The 18,859-nt window shown below is 36.8% G+C and overlaps 1 protein-coding gene across 1 annotated transcript in view; it reads right to left on the bottom strand.

The window, feature by feature from the left end:
• Window positions 1-4,495: 4,495 nt before the first annotated feature.
• The window catches only part of LOC129277775 (histone-lysine N-methyltransferase EHMT2-like), a 33,095-nt gene continuing 18,731 nt past the window's right edge, over window positions 4,496-18,859 (bottom strand). Inside the window, exons 13-23 of the mRNA XM_064109962.1 lie at window positions 18,037-18,111; window positions 17,391-17,492; window positions 16,748-16,852; window positions 15,928-16,055; window positions 14,836-14,874; window positions 13,828-13,995; window positions 12,502-12,646; window positions 11,214-11,291; window positions 9,576-9,778; window positions 8,410-8,488; window positions 4,496-5,724 (exon numbers count right to left, since the gene is read on the bottom strand). Of these exons, the coding sequence (XP_063966032.1) occupies window positions 5,545-5,724; window positions 8,410-8,488; window positions 9,576-9,778; window positions 11,214-11,291; window positions 12,502-12,646; window positions 13,828-13,995; window positions 14,836-14,874; window positions 15,928-16,055; window positions 16,748-16,852; window positions 17,391-17,492; window positions 18,037-18,111 (1,302 nt within the window). The 3' untranslated portion in view covers window positions 4,496-5,544. The remainder of the gene's footprint in view (window positions 5,725-8,409; window positions 8,489-9,575; window positions 9,779-11,213; window positions 11,292-12,501; window positions 12,647-13,827; window positions 13,996-14,835; window positions 14,875-15,927; window positions 16,056-16,747; window positions 16,853-17,390; window positions 17,493-18,036; window positions 18,112-18,859) is intronic.

The raw sequence follows: 18,859 nt of genomic DNA, 5'->3' as shown, positions 1-18,859 counted from the left end.
GCTATTTATTTGATCTATCCATATCAACTCAACATTGTATCAATTTTCATCAAAATTACTGGTTGTCATCATTCTACATTTAGCATATTGATCTGTTAATTAGTTTTCAATTTCCTGACATGAATTAGATTATATTTAGGATTAATTCTGTTTAAAAGGGAATTATTGTAATTACCCTCCATTATTCAGTTTCAAATTATTACTTGAATATTACCTATGTTTTCTTAAATCTTACCAGCTTTATTAATAGATGTATTATTGTGAGTCTGTGTTTTCTTTTTTTTTTTAATGAACCTTTTGTAAAAACATTTTTCAGCCATTGGCTGCCGCATGTTTATTATTATTTCTGAAATAAATAAACCATGAATACATAAAATAAGTGCTCCAAGGGCTATTTGAACAATATATACATAGCTGAGAGATGCCAAATTCAACTCTAACGGATGGGAAAAAATGCAAAATTTTAATAAAGTATAAGGGTCAAAGACACATTCAATGACTGCTATACTTTACAAGTAATAGTGGAATGTTACATGTAGATGATACTTGAGCCTAATCCACATTACTGACTCCTTTACCAAACCTTTAGTTTAGAAAGGCTTTTTCGTTCAGAGCTGGCAAGCGCAGTTTTGAAAGTCAATGATGAAATGATGGAATATGGCTTTATGAAGAAAAAGAAAAAAAAAAGAAGAAACAAAGAAAGAAAAGGCAGCCCAATGCTATGAAGACAGGTCCATATGGTATCATCATTTCCCTTCACGTGTGAGACTTGCCAATTCTTAAGCCAAACAGATGTGACTTTATAATGAGATGGAGAGAGACTACTTAACAATATGCCTCTCAAGATAAGGTTGCCATGACAACCTCTAATGCTTGAATTCTAAATCTTGAATATTTTCCTTGATATTTCTGAAGGTAAACCCAGTTAATTGCATAGAATATCAGTCAGGCTTTATAGGCAGCATAATAATGTCATTTTATATTGGAAGTTTCCTTTCCTTTTTATCATACAGCCCATGAATGATGGAAAAGATGTATTGTGAATAGAGGTATGGCATTTAAGAAAGAGAAATGAGAAAATGCAATAGAAATGAGAGAAAGTGTTTGACAGTGCAAGGAGTGGGGAAAAAGATGAAAGAAATGAGGGATGAACAACGACAAGTAAAATCAATAAGCAAACATATAGTAAATGAACAAAATATTCAAGTAGGGATGGATAAGTACAAAGATGAAATATAGAATGGAAATAAAAGTGAGAAAAGAGAAGAATGAAAGAAAGAGGAAGAGAGAAATAAAAAAGGCAGAGGGGGGAGGGAGAAAGAAATGAAGGAACAAACAAAAGAAAGAAAAGGAAGGAAGGAAAGAAAGGAGGAAGAAAGAAGGAAGGAAGGAAGGAAGGAAGGAAGGAAGGAAGGAAGGAAGGAAGGAAGGAAGGAAGGAAGGAAGGAAGGAAGGAAGGAAGGAAGGAAGGAAGGAAGGAAGGAAGGAAGGAAGGAAGGAAGGAAGGAAGGAAGGAAGGAAGGAAGGAAGGAAGGAAGGAAGGAAGGAAGGAAGGAAGGAAGGAAGGAAGGAAGGAAGGAAGGAAGGAAGGAAGGAAGGAAGGAAGGAAGGAAGGAAGGAAGGAAGGAAGGAAGAAAGAAAGAAAGAATATAAAGAGGACAGATGGTCAATAATCAGCCTCTTTCATCTCAAGCTGACTATGGTTAATATACATACAATGGACCTCTCAATTCCAGCTAGATATGAACCAGATGACAGATCTCAATTAAAGCTCAAAGACAGGTTTGAAAAATAACTCAAGTAGGGACAGTGATCTTCCATTTACCACTAAACACCAGTATGTGATTGAAGTTGAATTTGCTTTTATTCCAACAGGGAGGCTTAAACTAGACTGAATTTCAATTTCAGTAATCACTATTCCGAGATCTGATCGCTAAGATTTCATCAGCTGGAATGTTCATCTCAAATGTTATTACAATTTCTTTGAAATTCGGATTGCAACGAATACCATCTTAAGCCCAGCGCACATGTGCGCTGGGCTTATTGACAAAACAAATTTCCATTTTAGATCAAGTTTGAAAAAGAATTACTGGGCTGGTATTAAATTGAAAATAATGATTTAGTAAGTATTTTACTTAGCATTTTATTTGGCTATTAAAGCAAAATGCTTGAACTCTTATTTATATCACATCAAGTATTTTACGATATCAAGCCATATTGAAGCAAAATACTTGATAATAAATAACCATTGTGATGTCGTTAAGTTTGATTCAAATAACATGCAATGTATGTATCCATCTGTGTGCAGAATGTATGACTAAGTGTATCACCTTTGTAAACTGTACATAGGGACAGTGATTTTCCGTTTAAAAAAATTGCCTTTTCCGTTTCAGAAAATGTTAAATTCCGTTTCAGCATGTCAGAAAACGGAAATTCTGTTTCCCCATAGACTTTGTGTACAAAAAAATTGACAATTCTGTTTACCCATTGAATAGCAATATCACAACTCGCGCTGGTCAAAATTTGTATCTGCCACTGTACCAACAATGCAATAGAATCCGTTCTAATCAAAAAATATTTTGACATACACATTTAACATGAATACATCCTCATCTTTCACATTATTAGCATTATTTTACGGTCAAATGAAATTTCATCGACAATTTGGGGTTTTTTTGGACATCGTCATCAGCAGTCAACGACTTTCGCCTATCTGCCATTTTGGATTTTAAGACCTTGATATCGTGCTGTTACATCTTCGAACGTAGAGGGCAGCAACACACGACCGTGTTGTTCAAACGATGTGTACATGTGAAGCACAATTAACCCAGCGCCCGCCCGGGTACGGGCGTGGGGTACGATTGAGTGTGATGACATCGAGTGCAGTCACGATGTGTGAATTGTCATTATTGTAGCGAAGTGAGATCGTGTTTTCTGGGGTTTTGTGGCCATTTAATATTAATTTTGTTGAGATTTTGGAGTAATTTCAGTTGCTGTTTTGTGTATTTTGAGGAAAAAATTGTGTTCCATGATTTTCAGTTTGAAATGCCACTTTCCGTTTCGAAAGTCCCATTCCGTGAATTCCGTCCGTTTTCCGCAATCGCGGAAAATCACTGTCCCTATGTACGCAAGCCAGACTTAAGTCTGGTAGGCTGCTAACATAAAGAAAAACTTTGTCAAAAATTCAATTGAATACTAAAGATGGACAAGCATTTTACTCTAGCAAAATAAAAAGTAAAATACTTAAAAGGACAAGTCCATCCCAATAAAAGGTTGATTTGAATAAAAGGAGAAAAATCCAACAATCATAACACTGAAAATATCATCAAAATTGGTCGTAAAATATTAAAAGAAAGTCATAAATTTAAAGTTTTGCTTAATTTTCACAAAACAGTGATATGCACAATTCAGTGACATGCAAATGAGACGGTCGATGATGTCCTTCACTCACTATTTTTATTGTTTTTTTATTGTTTAAATTATACAATATTTCATTTTTTACATATTGACAATAAGGACCAACTTGACTGAACCATATCGTATTAAACAATGCTAATTCCAAAGGTTCAGGGAGAAGTTAATCATTGTTTCACTTGACAATGAGGAGAAAATTAGAATACTTCATTTTTCATATGAAATATAATATAAATAGTGAGTGGATGACGTCATAATAATAATAGTACTAATAGTCATTTATATAGCGCCATCTATCTAGAAATATTCTATTTCAATGCGTGATGTTATTATTATTACCCCGGCTTTAGCTCAAGCTGCCTTTCAGCTGCCTGTCATCAGTCTCCTCATTTGCATACCGACCAGGATGTGCATGTAACTGTTTTGTAAAATTAAGCAAAACTTAAAGTTGAATTAAGAAGGGGGTGAGTTTCCATAAATATAGGTTCTACATACAATATATAGTATATATAAGTTGTTCAAACAGATAGCATGTCACAAAAATCCTCTGCCTTCTCGATATTTTGCTTTGAAAGTCTATGAAATTAGCCACCTGTCAGAGCCCGAGAGACGAGTGTACAGAAAAGTCACTCGGAGTGTGACGTCACCGGGGGGAATTTAGTATAAGAGGTGCCTGAATGTCATACAGAAATGCTATGCAGAGAGAGAAAGATATTTTACAATTTTTTTTCAAAGCAACTCAAATCAAACAAATATGACTGATATGTACAAATCTTTACTTTCCCTGTATAAAAAACAGTATGAATAACCACCATGAACTCTTCAATCATGATGTAAGATAGCAAACAGTGAATTATTGAATGATATTTTCATTATTTCTCATTTATTTTATCACGATGTTCAATCAAGTGAGTAGCTGGAAAGTAATTCCGGCGGCGAGCGCAGCGCGCGCTGAACGCATAATACTAGTACACACAACACCCAGCTAGGCATTGAGTGTACTGTTATGGTCTGGTATGTCGACTTAGTTCATGGCCGTGCAGCGATCCCCTGGCGTTTTTTCTTCTTTTCTTTTGTCTTTGACTCCACTTTTATATCCTCTGGATCATTTCCACTCATAGCTCATTCCACAGAACAATCTTGAACCAAACGTATAGTATTCTTTCTCGGCCTTCTGAGTTGTTTTCTATATTTAATTACGCTAGGGGTCACCGTCACACATACAAACGCAATTCGCAAGTGAGTTGAAGACAGAAAGATATATATAGTAATTAGTATACATCTCTATGGTTGAAGACAACAAGAACGGTACGGTCGCTCGACAGCTAGCTGCGCCGGAGCGGGCGGCCGGTCGGCACAAAGCAATTCCGCAACCAACTGTGTTTTTTTGCAAGAGCCGCGTCACACGCGGATAAATATGTCATAATAACACGTCTGCTACGTTATCGACTGGTGAGAAGATCTCGATCAAATTTAATATTATTCACCTTGAAATTATTCCTTTAGGGTCTATGGTATCATTCTGAGGGAATTCACATATTTGGAATAATAGTACGGCCACAAATATTTTAATCATTTCCTCTTTGCAAGTTCTATGGCTCGCAGATACAACTTCAACTGCAGTTATTCCATATGAAGGAGTACGTGCATAGTACACAAAACGGCACTGCTTTGTTTACGACACCGGGACCGAATACCCCCCGGTGACGTCACACTCAAAGAACACCCGTCTCGGTAGGCATTGCAGGAGCGAACTCAGGGAAAATGGGTAGGGATAAATCGTTCAAATTCACTATTTTGAAAAAAGAAAATGGGGGGTCGAATCACCTATTAGTGTTTGGGGGGTTGTAAGGTTGCTATTAATGTAAATATCTCAATATTTGGAATAGTCTTCTTAATTCAACTTTAAAAATGTCATAACTTTCTTATTTTACAACCAATTTTGATAAAATTTTCAGTGTTATGCTTGATGGATTTTTCTCTTTTAATTAGAATAAACAATTTGAATTTATCATCACCATCTAAAATATCATCATCATCATCATCAACACCACCACCACCAAAACCACCACCACTACCACCAACACCACCACCACCACCATTTGTTCACACAATAAAGAATGCTTGAACTCACCCTAACTCCTCATAAGCCCTGATGTCCTTGGAAGCAAAGAAAGCAATCCTCGGGAAACGGAGATCCTGATGTTCAATATACACTCGGACTGGAACTATGTTAGGATCGCATCGATGGTTGATGAAGCGGCTAACGTTACCATAGAAACGGGCATCGATGCAGTACACATCACCTTCCTGGAATGAATCGCAATGAATCATTTTTATCATAAGTCTGGATTGATGAAGGCATGCTTGATCACCTTCATGTAACATCTAAGGTATTGATGTGTCGTATAAAACTAGATTTGTACAGGGCATCTCAGAAAAAAATAAAAGTATTGATTCTGTGTTATTTTAAAAACATAGCCAAATCATTTATAACATTTAAATTATACAGTCACAATTTTCTCTTTTTTTCACTTTACTTATGGTGGTGGTGGTGATGACGACAATGACGTTGTTGACGACGATGGTGGTGGTGATATTTTTTATGGTGATGAGAATGTCGGTGATCCAAATATGATGTGAAAATATCACACACAAATCAGTAAAAAGAGTTGAATATTTTTATGTCAAACTTAAGTTGCCCAGAATAATGTGACAACCTTGCTTGAGAAAAGAATGGCCAAACATTTTATCATCTTTGTAATATTTCTTACATTCAATCTCTGAAAAAATTTTCTAATAAATCCCACCACTATTTTTTTTTATTAATCACAATTGTACTCCTGCTTTCTGAATCAAATATGAAATAGAAACATATCTGATGAGTGTGATAGTTACTTCTGAAACAGTTTCCTACATTCCCTTTTTTTCTGGGACACATTTTATTCTACGCTATTGGATTCTGAAGTGTTGTAAAAACCGGGCTTCATACAGAACAAACAAATACATCATAAGGTTTCCCTGTTAATGTGTATCGATTGTACAAGACCACTATACCGATTAGTCATTGTGAACATTTAGCAACCCCCAAACAATTTGTGCAAATGCAATGTAGCATCGCAGAGCTAATCACAAGTACATTTAACCTGCCCCCTCAAAACCACCTATAGGTTGCTACAATTCATCTTTCAAATAACTCATCTGATCATAGAAATTTTCAGTTTTCCAGTGTCACAAGTCCGAATTGGTCCACAATAATAGATAATTAGAAATCAATAACCTCCATTCAGAGAAAAGAGCCTTTGGATTTGAGAACAAAAGACTGCTCAGCTTAAGCCCAATTGTATGACCAAAGAAAAGCAGGGTATACATGTACAGGAATAAAGGAATTGCAGATTAGGCTTAAATTTGGCACAACTTAACCCTAATTCTCCCGGGGGGGGGGGCCATAATGGCCCCCCCCTCGACAATTTTCGCGATATATCTGCTGCGCAAAATTTTTTGACCTCGCCGCTCGCTGACTTTTTACTTTCAAGTCTCGCGCAAATTTTGTGACCAAATTTATGACGCCCGGGTACGCGGTTACGACTTTACGCAACATTATGTAAGTGCATGTCAGACCCAAAATTGCTCATAAACGTGATTTCATGTACAAATCCAATGCAAATTGTGTATTTAGCCAAAATTCATAAATGTATCATTATTTCTACTTTTACTGATTAAACTTAATTAATTTTGCCTTATTTATGATCAGAATTAAGTCTGGAACGATTTCCATTGAAAAAACAATAAAAAACAAAAAGTAAAAAACAAAGAAATACATAAGAAATTCAGAAAACAATAAAATACATAAGAAATTTATTTCCAAACCGAAGTTTTTTTGAATTGCGATTGTTAAGAATGCTACAAAGAATATTTTTACCAAAAATTAGCATTCTAGGAGCTTTATTTAGTGAATTAGAGCAAAAAGTATGATTTATGCATAAATTAGCATAATTAATTCATATAAAATAAAATCTCATTTTTTGGGAAAATTTTACCATACAGCCTTGTAGATAACATCGCCCACTACCAGCGTGCAAATTTTTGCGTCGCTCGCACGATCGGCGGCCGAGATCTTAGGGGGGGGCCATAATGGCCCCCCCCCGGGAATGACAAGAATCAAAATACCCCGGGAGATTTAGGGTTAAGGATAAGGATCTATTATCCCTTCTCTCTCTCAAAAAAAAAGAAAAATAAATGAATACATTAATTAGGTGGAAATGAATGAAAGCATGAAACAAGCACTGTAACACACCCCAAAACTCCAAGCGCAGTGTCTAGTATTCTGTACCTTTGAACTTGCTGTCAAAAGAAAGGATACAAACCTAGCTATTTCCTAGGAGTAACTCCATCTCTACCTTGATATATTCTTGAATCTAAATTGTTTTTAATGCAAATATTGTCACTATCATTATTTCCCTCCTGCCAATTTAACTTTCTTCAAGTTGGCCCTGTTTTAGGTATATTCTGTAAAGGGACTTGGGGTGGATATGGGAGTTAAATAAGAGAATATAAGTGAGAATTGTGGTTGATGGCAATGGAAAGAGGGAGAGATTGATCAGAAATAGGACCATGAGAACGATAAAATGGACACAATATTTACACCTTCATGATATAAATTGCCATACGTTTGATTCACTAGCTTCTCATTTTGTATCAAGAGAAGATGACAGGTTACCTTAAAATTGCCACAATACACATTTCTTGGGAATATTATGGCCCAAACATTGAGACATGAACAGAATGGTTTATTCTAATGAAACTGACCATGTCTATCAAAGACAAAAAGCAGACCAATCCAACCAAAACTGAAAGACGATGTTTTCTCATGTTTGTTGTATCTGACTTATTGTTGGTTTCACTTAATCAATAAAGTTATTGATTCTTATAAAATTAATCCATTTTACTAAACTCTAATAACTAATAAATTTACTTTTGTAAAAGCCAACTTACCCTATTATCAAGGTCAAAGAGGTAGGAATCATCTTGTCTTTGGTCAGCATCGGCATCTGATAAAAGCTCTCCTGCATACCTAATAAAAAAAGATGAAAACAATAATTAAAACATTGAATTCATGAAATAATATTAACAGCTGGCTTTATATAGCGCTTTTTGCCTGAGGATTCAAAGCGCTTGCAATTACTACCCCGGCTTTAGCTCGAGCTACCATCACCAGCGCTAAGTGCATAAAAGGAATTAATCCTACGGGGTACCCATTCACCTCACCTGGGTTGAGCGCAGCACAGTGTGGATAAATTTCTTGCAGAAGGAAAACACGCCATGTCTATGATTCAAAGCCATGATCCTCTATTTGAAAGACGAGAGTCGGCACCACTAGACCACGATGCGCCCACAGAGAATGAGTATTGCCACCCCATAGTCAAACATTGATGTCAAAAGATTCACTCAAAATTGAAAATTCATCTTTCTTCTGGGGAGAATTTCATGAAGCAAATTTTACCTGATTGCTAAGAAATGTGAATGCTTGTAAGCAAGCAACCAGAGGATCGACGGCTTAAGGTCCTCTCCGAGGGACCTTAAGAGGGCAATATCTTTATGAATTGGGCCCCAGGATACATCTCCGGAAAAAATATATACTTGTGTATGCTACCAATCTTCTTTTTCTAATAATAATAATATGTCCATTTATATAGTGCAATTACTATGTGCATATACTCAACTACGCTTTGATACTTGGTATCATATCATTACCCCGGCTGTAGCTGAGTCGCCATATTAATAGGCGCTAAAGCGTTCAAGGAATAAATCCTACTGGGTACCCATTCACCTCACCTGGGTCGAGTGCAGCAGAATGTGGATAAATTTCTCGCTGAAGGAAATTACGCCATGGCTGGGATTCGAACCCACGACCCTCTGTTTCAAAGTCCGGAGACTAATCCACTGGGCCACAATGCTCAATATCATTCTTGTGCTAATGTAACGATGTACATGAGAAATAGCAGAGAGATGAAAATATAATTTGGATGGGGGAAAGAATGGTTAAGGTGGATGCATGTATTTCTTTGTAGGTCATGCTTTATTTTAGGAACAGCTTTCCCCAACTGGACCCAAGTGTTTGTCCCAACACTAGCAATCAATCTCCAAACTCCTTTACTTACTCGCATATAAAAGATCCCCTCGGGACGTCCTGCATGACCCGCACAGCCCATCCCATCGCTGGACTACGGAACACCTGCATATGTTTCCTGAGACCCTTCTGGACGACGCGGTTGCGGCAGTTCGTCCAGCACCTGCACGATCTGTTACATTCAAAGATCATAGGAGGCTCCTGGTAGTTGAAGTCTGGCATCAGACGTCCATCCTGTAAACATGAGAATCGCAATGCAAAAGGAAAGGTGTTTGAGAATGAATGACCGAATGGTGATTGAAACTCTATTAAACTCACGTAAGATTTTCTTTATGGTGCAAGGCTATGTACAGGGATCATCCAGTTCTGGGGGTCTGTTTCATAAAACTTGTTATAATAACAAATTTACAATGACAATTAAAAGCTACTGAAATCCTTCAATCTGATTTGCTGATTGTAAATTTTGATTTCTTTTATACAAATAGTGCAGTTGTTATTATATGTTCGGGCCTTTCTTTAGCCATTTATTTTGCTAAACTTCATACCTGTGCATGGTATATGCAGCGCAGTGATACAGGTACGCGCATGCAGGTAGGCGCAGAAAATGGTACGTGTGTCGAGTTGAACTGCCTGCTCCCTTGCTAGAGCATGCAATAATTGACTATTGCATTGCTGTCTCTTTTGCTGAAGCGTGCAATAGTAGACTATTCCACGGGTGTCATGTGTTGGCGTGCTAGAGCTGATTCCTCTGAATGTCATGTGACATGCATTCATCCAATCAGCGGTCAAGGATCTATGTATATGTTGTATAATGAATATTAATCTACGAGCACTACATTTTTATTCAATCATGGAAAAAAGAAAAAATGTTTTTATTCCTTCCAAAAATAACACATTCTCTAAACACATGGCTATCCTTAAAGCTTTCCTGTTTGTTGGATACATATGTTGAATAAGAGAGATTTGAGTATTGTCTATAATACCCTTCATATCAACAATAACTGCAATGGAGTTGAAGCATTTTGTCGTACCAAAATATGCAAAACATTTGTTATTCACATATTCTAATTCAAATTTTACCTAAATGGAAGATCTGTTCTCCAAAGAAATATGACTTCATAGGCATCTACTTTATCTAGCACACTCTCATAATGCAATTTGTGCACAGTCTGGATAGTAAGAGATAAACTCTTCATCCATTCACACTGACATGCAAATAGTTTATATAATCATTGGTGTGCAGACTTCTGCAAAATAACACCTTACATTAACTGAATTAAATATAACCTGGACCTTCTCTCTTCATAACGAGGTGTATTCTAACATACAATTATTCAACTGGAAATTGTTCAGTGGCAATATCGTGAGTACTCGGACAGCAAACGCGACATTATTCCTTATAACTTATTCTATCACATAGGCATGATAGTGGGCAAAGAAAAAAAAATCTATAAAGGCTGGGGGTGCAAGGGCAGAGCCACTGCGAGGGGTCAGCCCGTGCACTTTTGCTAAAGGGCATAAAGGTCTTTTTTAAGGACCTATGTTTTCATATTTCTACAATGTGTTTATCAAATGTCATACTTCATACATATATTTCTATGGAGATGACACAATGGAACGAAATCAATTGATTCTATTTTTTTACAATAGATATGAATGGAGCTCTTACCTTATCATACCAGCACCTAACACTACTTCTACTACAGGCACACGCTTCACTGAAGCAGTCATCAGCACAGCTACAACCCTGTTGATAAAAGAATTCAAAGTCGAATGAACACTGGGCAACAACCGAAGAAGAAATTTCTGATTTATTGCCATAATATACTGTTTGTTACCACGTCAACACACTTTTCCACACATCTGAAAAGTGCATCTTGACATCTTCATTCCATTCACACCATTGTGAATGTCAAGTCTTATGAGCATTGGACAAAAATTGAGGAAGCAGTTTGATCGCCAATATTTGCAATGGACCAACCACCTGTCCCCATCACCCTGCTACAAACACATGCTTCACTGAAGCAGTACATCAGCACAGTTACAACCCTGTTTATAAAAGAATTCAAAGTCTATTGAGCACTGGGCAGAAATTGAGGAAGAAGTTTGATCAGCAATATTTGCAATGGACCAACCACCTGTCCATAGTGTGCTATATTTTTTCTTGGAATCAAGACCTTGTTCACACCAATCTATTTAGAACATTTTTTATGTTATCGTTCCTCTTTTTCAATTCATGCTGTGTGTACATAAATCTCTTTAGATAACTTACAATAAACTTAACACAGAATCTCTGCTTAAATGCAAGCTTTTTGGTTGCCATCCAAATTGTGTTCAGCTTTGTTGATATATAGACGCAAATTCTTGAGGTCCTCTTGCATCGACTACCTCAAAGGATGGCAGACAGAAAACCCGTCATTTGATGGTATGTGCCTGCATGTGTCTGCTCAGAAGCAATTTTAAAAGTTCCTTCTCAACCACCCAAATCAGCCAGATATCTGCCCAAACATATAGGCCCAAATTCACAAAGGTGGTTTGAAAACGAAAACCCACGGTTTATGCAGATTTCCGCTTAATTTAGCACGTATCGGGCCATGTATAAAAAATGTCCAATGCTGATGCGCGCTTTTGTCACAGTGCGCCAAATTGACGCCTGTTACCATGGTTGGACACGCTATTTTATTAATGAGTACACTGTTTGGAGAGTGAACTCATTATTCAAAACAGCGGACTCATTAATTTAATAGCGTATCTGACCATGGTAACAGGCGTCAATTTGGCGCACTGTGACAAAAGCGCGCATCAGCATTGGACATTTTTTATACACGCGCCCGATACGCGCTAAATTAAGCGTAAATTATACAGGAAATCTGCATAAACCATGAACTCAACCGTGGGTTTTCAAAACCACCTTTGTGAATTCGGGCCATTGATTCTCTGAATGAGAGCATTCTTACCTGCATGTGTTTGATACTCCTGTCAATGTTCAGTCTCGACGTCTCACAGTTGTCCTTGACGTAAAGGAAATCCGTTGGGACGCCATCATCGTTGACCGAGTTCACGACAGGGATAGGAATGTTCTCGAGGCCGTGAGCTATGTCTCTGCATTAACATGAAATATCAAGGTCATTGGTTCATCGTAATCATCAATACTGCCTGTGGCAATTTCATTTTTATCATGTAAGAGTATGATTTCTGTATTACAGTAAATGTCTAATTTCAAGGTTAAGAGAACTTCTATGACATGCAAGCAATTATTGCCTTCAGAGGTACTGAGGTATTTGTAATTATGAACAAATACCTATAAAATGCATTTCTCTAATAAAAATAATAACCCAGTCCTTGTATAGCGTGTATCACATCATAACGCAATGTCCCTATGCGATTCCAAAGGTTTTGGAGATCAAGGGCAGATGCCATTCCAGGAATGAACCCCAAACTTTCATGAGTGTAAGCATTGTGGAACCGTTGTTGTGGTTCCAACTCTAGCCTTGCAATCACAGGGTTGTGGCTCATTATTTCCCTGGTTTTAGCAAGACAGCCTTCCCAGCACTCAAGCACCTGTAGGAATGAATATTCTTGCCAGGTACCCATCAAGTTCATCAATAAAACCCTGTGCATCAAACCATGATAGATCATTGGTTTTATGGCCTGATGCACAGGCGTCCAATGGCAGAGCTGCCAACCTGAACAAGAACATTTCAGCGTTATAAAAGCTGAAAATCAGTATTTTGGTGAGGAAATCAGTATTTTCAAAGAAATACCATAGGACAAAACATAACACTGGAACTTTTGAAATCAGTATTTTGCAGGAAACCATCAGTTTTCTTCTCATTTTTCAGTACTAAAAAATCTGTACAACTTGGCAGTTCTGCAATGGTTATGTCCTCCATGACGACATCATGTGAGAACCTTCTCTATGGATAAATCTCTTGCTGAAACCACTGAATCATAACCGATCAATAATGGTGGTGGCGGTGGTGATTTTGTAACCTGCTTGCTACATAGTAAGAATGCATGAATGCTTGTAAGCAAGCAACCAGAGTACCGACGGCTTAAGGTCCTCTCTGAGGGAGCTCTGGTAATGAGGATTAATGAATTACCAAAGGGCACTAGCACACCCAAGTGGGAATCGAACCCGGGTCATTGGAATCTGAAACCCCCGCTCTACCGACTGAGCTATGGCGCCTCTGCGATATGATGCTTACAAGTACTAACACCTGTAAAAATTCCCCATGATCACTAGATTCACACTTCCATTTTCAAATAATGGATTCATTTACCTTGACAAGATGACCTCTGATCGAATGTTTCTCCTCTTAATGGCCATCTTCATTCGGATATTAGCTTGGATGGCAAGGTAGACATCGGACTTTGGTTTAGAGCAATCCAGGGCAAGCTCATTCTCATTGTTCTTGATTGTCACATCGGCATGACGTACTAACAGCTGCCTGCAACAAAGCAACACACAGAATAGAGTTTATGGGACTGGTGAGAGAGTCAAATGTTTAATTTGACAAAGCAATGTGAGAAAACACACAGAACAGAGTACATGGGACTAGTCCAAGAATCAAAGGCTTCATTTCACAAAACTAGGTGAGGAAACAACATCGGACAGGTCAGAATATCGAAGAAACCCATGCGAGAAAACTGAATTTCTCTTTTCAAAGTTAATTACTTCTACGTCAAGCAATTATTGCCTTGTTACAAGTACATCGAATCCTATGGCTCAATCTTGCACACTCTCATAATGCAATTTGTGCACAGTCTGGATAGTAAGAGATAAACTCTTCATCCATTCACACTGACATGCAAATAGTTAATATAATCATTGGTGTGCAGATTCCTGAATACTACATGTAGAACTGAAACTTTCTCAATAAAAATACTATTTTAGGATTTTGTCTCACAAGTCATCCTTTATCTGTAAACAAACTTGCTAGCACTTGGTACATCTGTGTCTTTGATCACTTAACAGACACTAGTGTCCTTTCAAGAGTTTTTAGTGTGTGTTCAACTCCACATACTGTATGCACATTTTCAATCCTCGGGAGTTTATTCCAACCACACTGTTGGGCTCCGAGTGCCATGCAAACTAACTTGACTTCATCTAATTTGAATCTGACTGGGAACCCATTTAACACCTGGGTGGAGAGCGGCACATGGATTATCAACATCAAAAGACACCAATAATGATGCAGGAGGTAGAATACAGATTTGTCATATTAGGATCATTTTGGACAGAATTCTACCATCAACCGCTACACAAGACAAACCTAACATGTACTTACATGGCACATCCATAGTGATTTTCCCTTGCTGATATATGCCTGAAAAAGAGAAGACATGAAAAAACCTTATAACTTCATATGTAACAATGATTAATGCACAAAAAATAAGCTTTGCTACGTTTTAAAAAAAAATCTTAAAATGTTGAAGGTTATCCCCTGCGAGACAAGAATCTATTTTTATCACTTTTTTTTCTTTTCACACATGGAACTGAAGTTCATTGAAGCTAAAGCTATTTTACGATCTCAAATGAGACTTATTCCACTTTGCTGCAAAGAATCAATGCGTACATCTCTGCAATTGCCGGTTCAAGAATAAATCATGCACCAAAATGCTAAAAACTAAAACACGAGGATTACCTGTTTGTTTGGAAACATATGGTTTAGAACAAATGTTAAGAACTATTTATGGTTTCCCTCCATATCAACTTTACTATACGATACTTAATCCGGCACACTCTCATAATGCAATTTGTGCACAGTCTGGATAGTAAGAGCTAAACTCTTCATCCATTCACACTGACATGCAAATAGTGTATATAATCATTGGTGTGCAGATCTGTACAAAAATTAGGATTCTCGACTCCATAGTCAGAATTTTTGCCTTCACTGCTAAATCTACTCAGATCATTGTCACATACACATATATAACCCTAGTTATAAACTGATCCCTCATATTTCTTCTTCAGCTTTCTTGCGAAAAAGTTATTTAAAATTATGTAATCACCTCTACAACGTTTGACATCATGCCCAAAATCTATTTAGATTATTGTCTTTCCAATATGCATACTCAGACTAATTATGAAGTTGATCCATCAACTTCAAAGTTGAAGTTGAAGTTCTTTAGTTATCACTAAATGTACTATGCAAACGGAATGGACAGAGGAAGAAAACGCAATGCTACTTAGAAATGTTCATAGACACTAAAAATGGCCTTCAATAAGATTTACTTTGCAAAAAACCAACATAATGGTCTAAAAATCAAGTGCCAAGAGCTAAAATGGAATTGAAATAAGAAACTGGCATCCATATAACAAACATAGAGGTTAGAGAGACTACTCATACATGTATCTTCACATGTGGATTTGAACTTACAATGGAGTGTCTCCATGAACGTTGAGAGCATTGAGATGGTCTGTGTTGTCTTTGTTATTATTCAAGAACACTTCCATCACGTCTTGGCAGCCTGAGTATGCAGCCCAATGTAGACCAATATTCTGCTCCTGAAAGTCAGAATGATATCATTTTGACTTGTGAATTCTGCAATTCCTATAGGCTTTGTACAGGGACAATTGATGGTTCTTGAAACGATTGAAAAGTAAATCTCTCTAATTTGTGGGGTTATTGTTCATCCTCCAAAAAATTCTTCATCATGCTCGCTTCACTTTCCCATATACATTTTACGTAACTACCCATCTCACCCCGGTCATGGCTCTATGAATACAATCTCAAACACAGTTGGTCTGAACAGTTTCATAGACAATGGTCAGATGGCTAATTGGCTAACAAAGTTTAGTGAAATATAATGAGACCTATAAAGAGTCGAGAAAGTAAAATGGAATAATGCTGATACAAGCTTTGAATCTCAATACATCTAGGGCGATGCCAGTGTCCTTTCATGCGCCTTTTGGGTACCATATCTTTTAGGCATCTTTCCTTTCCTTTCTAAATTGTATAACAAATTAAAAATTAAAATGGGCAGAAAACAACGACAACGGCCTTAGATTGAGTTAAGCCCTGTTAAAAGTCAATTTACAGAAGGGTTTGCATTATGTAAACTGACCTGATTTTGTTAACATCGACAATTTAAGTCAATTATTTTTCATTCTGGTTCTGATAATGATTTTTTTCACTTATGGTTTTACAGCTAGAACAGCAACACAACTCTCTACAGAAATAGATGAGGATGAATTACCTTATCCCTGACAAATGGATCAGCTCCATGTTCTAGTAGATACCTGACTGAGACAGCATTCTTGTAATCAGCACCCCAGATTACTGGCGTCCAACCACCATTATCCTGCATACATAATCATAAAGCAATTTTTAAAAAAATCATTCCTTGCAGAGATATTTCTTGAAGAATAAGAGATGAGGTTCGGAGAAAGAAATCAGTAAAATATTGCTTTCATCTCTGTGCAGGATGAAAATGTACAGCCAATTGTAGCGTTGTCCAAAAAAATATAAAAGAAAAAAAGAAAAGTGTTATCTTGAAACACTGTATAACAGATTTTTTTTAATATTCCCATTTCTCCCATCAAACTCAGCAAGGTGCCAAGGAATGAGGAAAAGAGTCATCGAAATGTTACCAAAAAATTACTTCATTTTCATTTTGTTAGTCATAGCTGAAAAAAGTGCTATATGAATATTACTTTAAAATGTTTGGCATTTATTTATTGGGAACAATGTATAACCAAATTGTGTTTCTTACAGCGTTAATGAAATACCCAAATTAAAGTATCCTGCAGCCCTATAAAGTTAACTCTTATTAATTTAAATTAAAAAAAAACTCTATGAATAGAATGTAAGTGGAATGAATGACAAACTCTCAAGTTTACCTGTAAATTAAGATCAATCTTATTGAGAGTGAGGAGGTAGCCAAGCATCTCCATATTACCATTCTTGGTGGATATGTGAAGAACTGTTGACCCTTCATCATCCTATCAAACAAAACAAATGCCACGAAGATAGATAAGTTGGACTAGTCAATTGAAATCCACTTTATTTTCCTAGGATGAGTAAGTTCATGGTTATAAAATTGACAACTTTGTTTACATATGCCTGAGTAATACCAAACACAGATCTATCTTTTATTGCCTCAGACCATTAACAGAGATCCTGAAAATACCGGTGATCCAAAATTACATAGATACACGGAACAGTCATTGTTCCTATTAACTGAACGATGTTAAGTATTTTCCCATCTTCTTCCCACCATAATCATCAACAATTATCACTGGATCAGAAATAAAGAATTATCTGTCTACTTCATATGCCATATATTTTTGCACACATACATTTACAAATTCTCTATCAAAAGGGGAAAGCATATGCAGTTGTGAATTTATAATTTAATTTTGTCACTCTTATGAATAAACTTACAAAATTTAAAAACACAAAAGTACTGTGAAAAAGGTAGTTATATATTGAGTTTCCATAAAACCTTACAAATTATTTTGAAAAGTTGCCATATCATAATCTTACCTTATGATTTACATTTGCACCACAGGTGACCAAGTACTGAACACAAGTGAGATGAGAGTTATCAGCTGCAGAATGCTGTACAAGGAGAAATATATCACAAAACTTTTACATCAAGCACAGATCAATACCAGATCGCATTGTTGGAACAAATGGAATCGGTTAAAAACAAGTCCTCTTGCAGCAAATTTGCCACTCCAGCAACTTTGAAATTTAGGGTCTATTCCACATATACAATATTGGTTCACTGAGCTGTCAAATAAATCAACAAGGTGTGGTCGCGATCATTAACATATGCAATATGACCCCTAGATGACCTTTGACCCCATCATCCTCATGGACATACATGTGATATTACCCAAGAATCCTTTGAACCAACTGTGATCAAAATTGATGCAGAAATAAAGGAATAAGAGCAGTTAGAGCAAAAACGCGATCATTAACATATGCAATATGACCCCTAGATGACCTTTGACCTCATCATCCTCATGGACATACATGTGATATTACCCAAGAATCATGTCTCCAAGGATCATATGTACCCAGTCTGAACACAATTGATGCAGAAATAAAGAAACAACAGCAAGTTGAACAAAAACTTCCAAAAAGGATGGACATGACCTCATATCATTTGACCTTTGACCCTGAGATGACATTTGACCCCATCATCCTCTCGGACACACATGTGGTATTGCCCAAGAATCATATGTACCAAGTCTGAACACCATTGAAGCAGAAAAAGCAATGAGGGCAAGTCGAACAAAAACTTTTACATTTTTGTAACAGACTAACAGGAAGTCAAACTTAGAAGGCGAGATAACAATCA

Source organism: Lytechinus pictus, chromosome 15 (assembly GCF_037042905.1).
Source record: "Lytechinus pictus isolate F3 Inbred chromosome 15, Lp3.0, whole genome shotgun sequence".
Lineage (NCBI taxonomy): Eukaryota > Metazoa > Echinodermata > Echinoidea > Temnopleuroida > Toxopneustidae > Lytechinus > Lytechinus pictus.
Note: the sequence above shows the minus strand (reverse complement) of the source record. Positions and strands in the feature narration are given on the sequence as shown.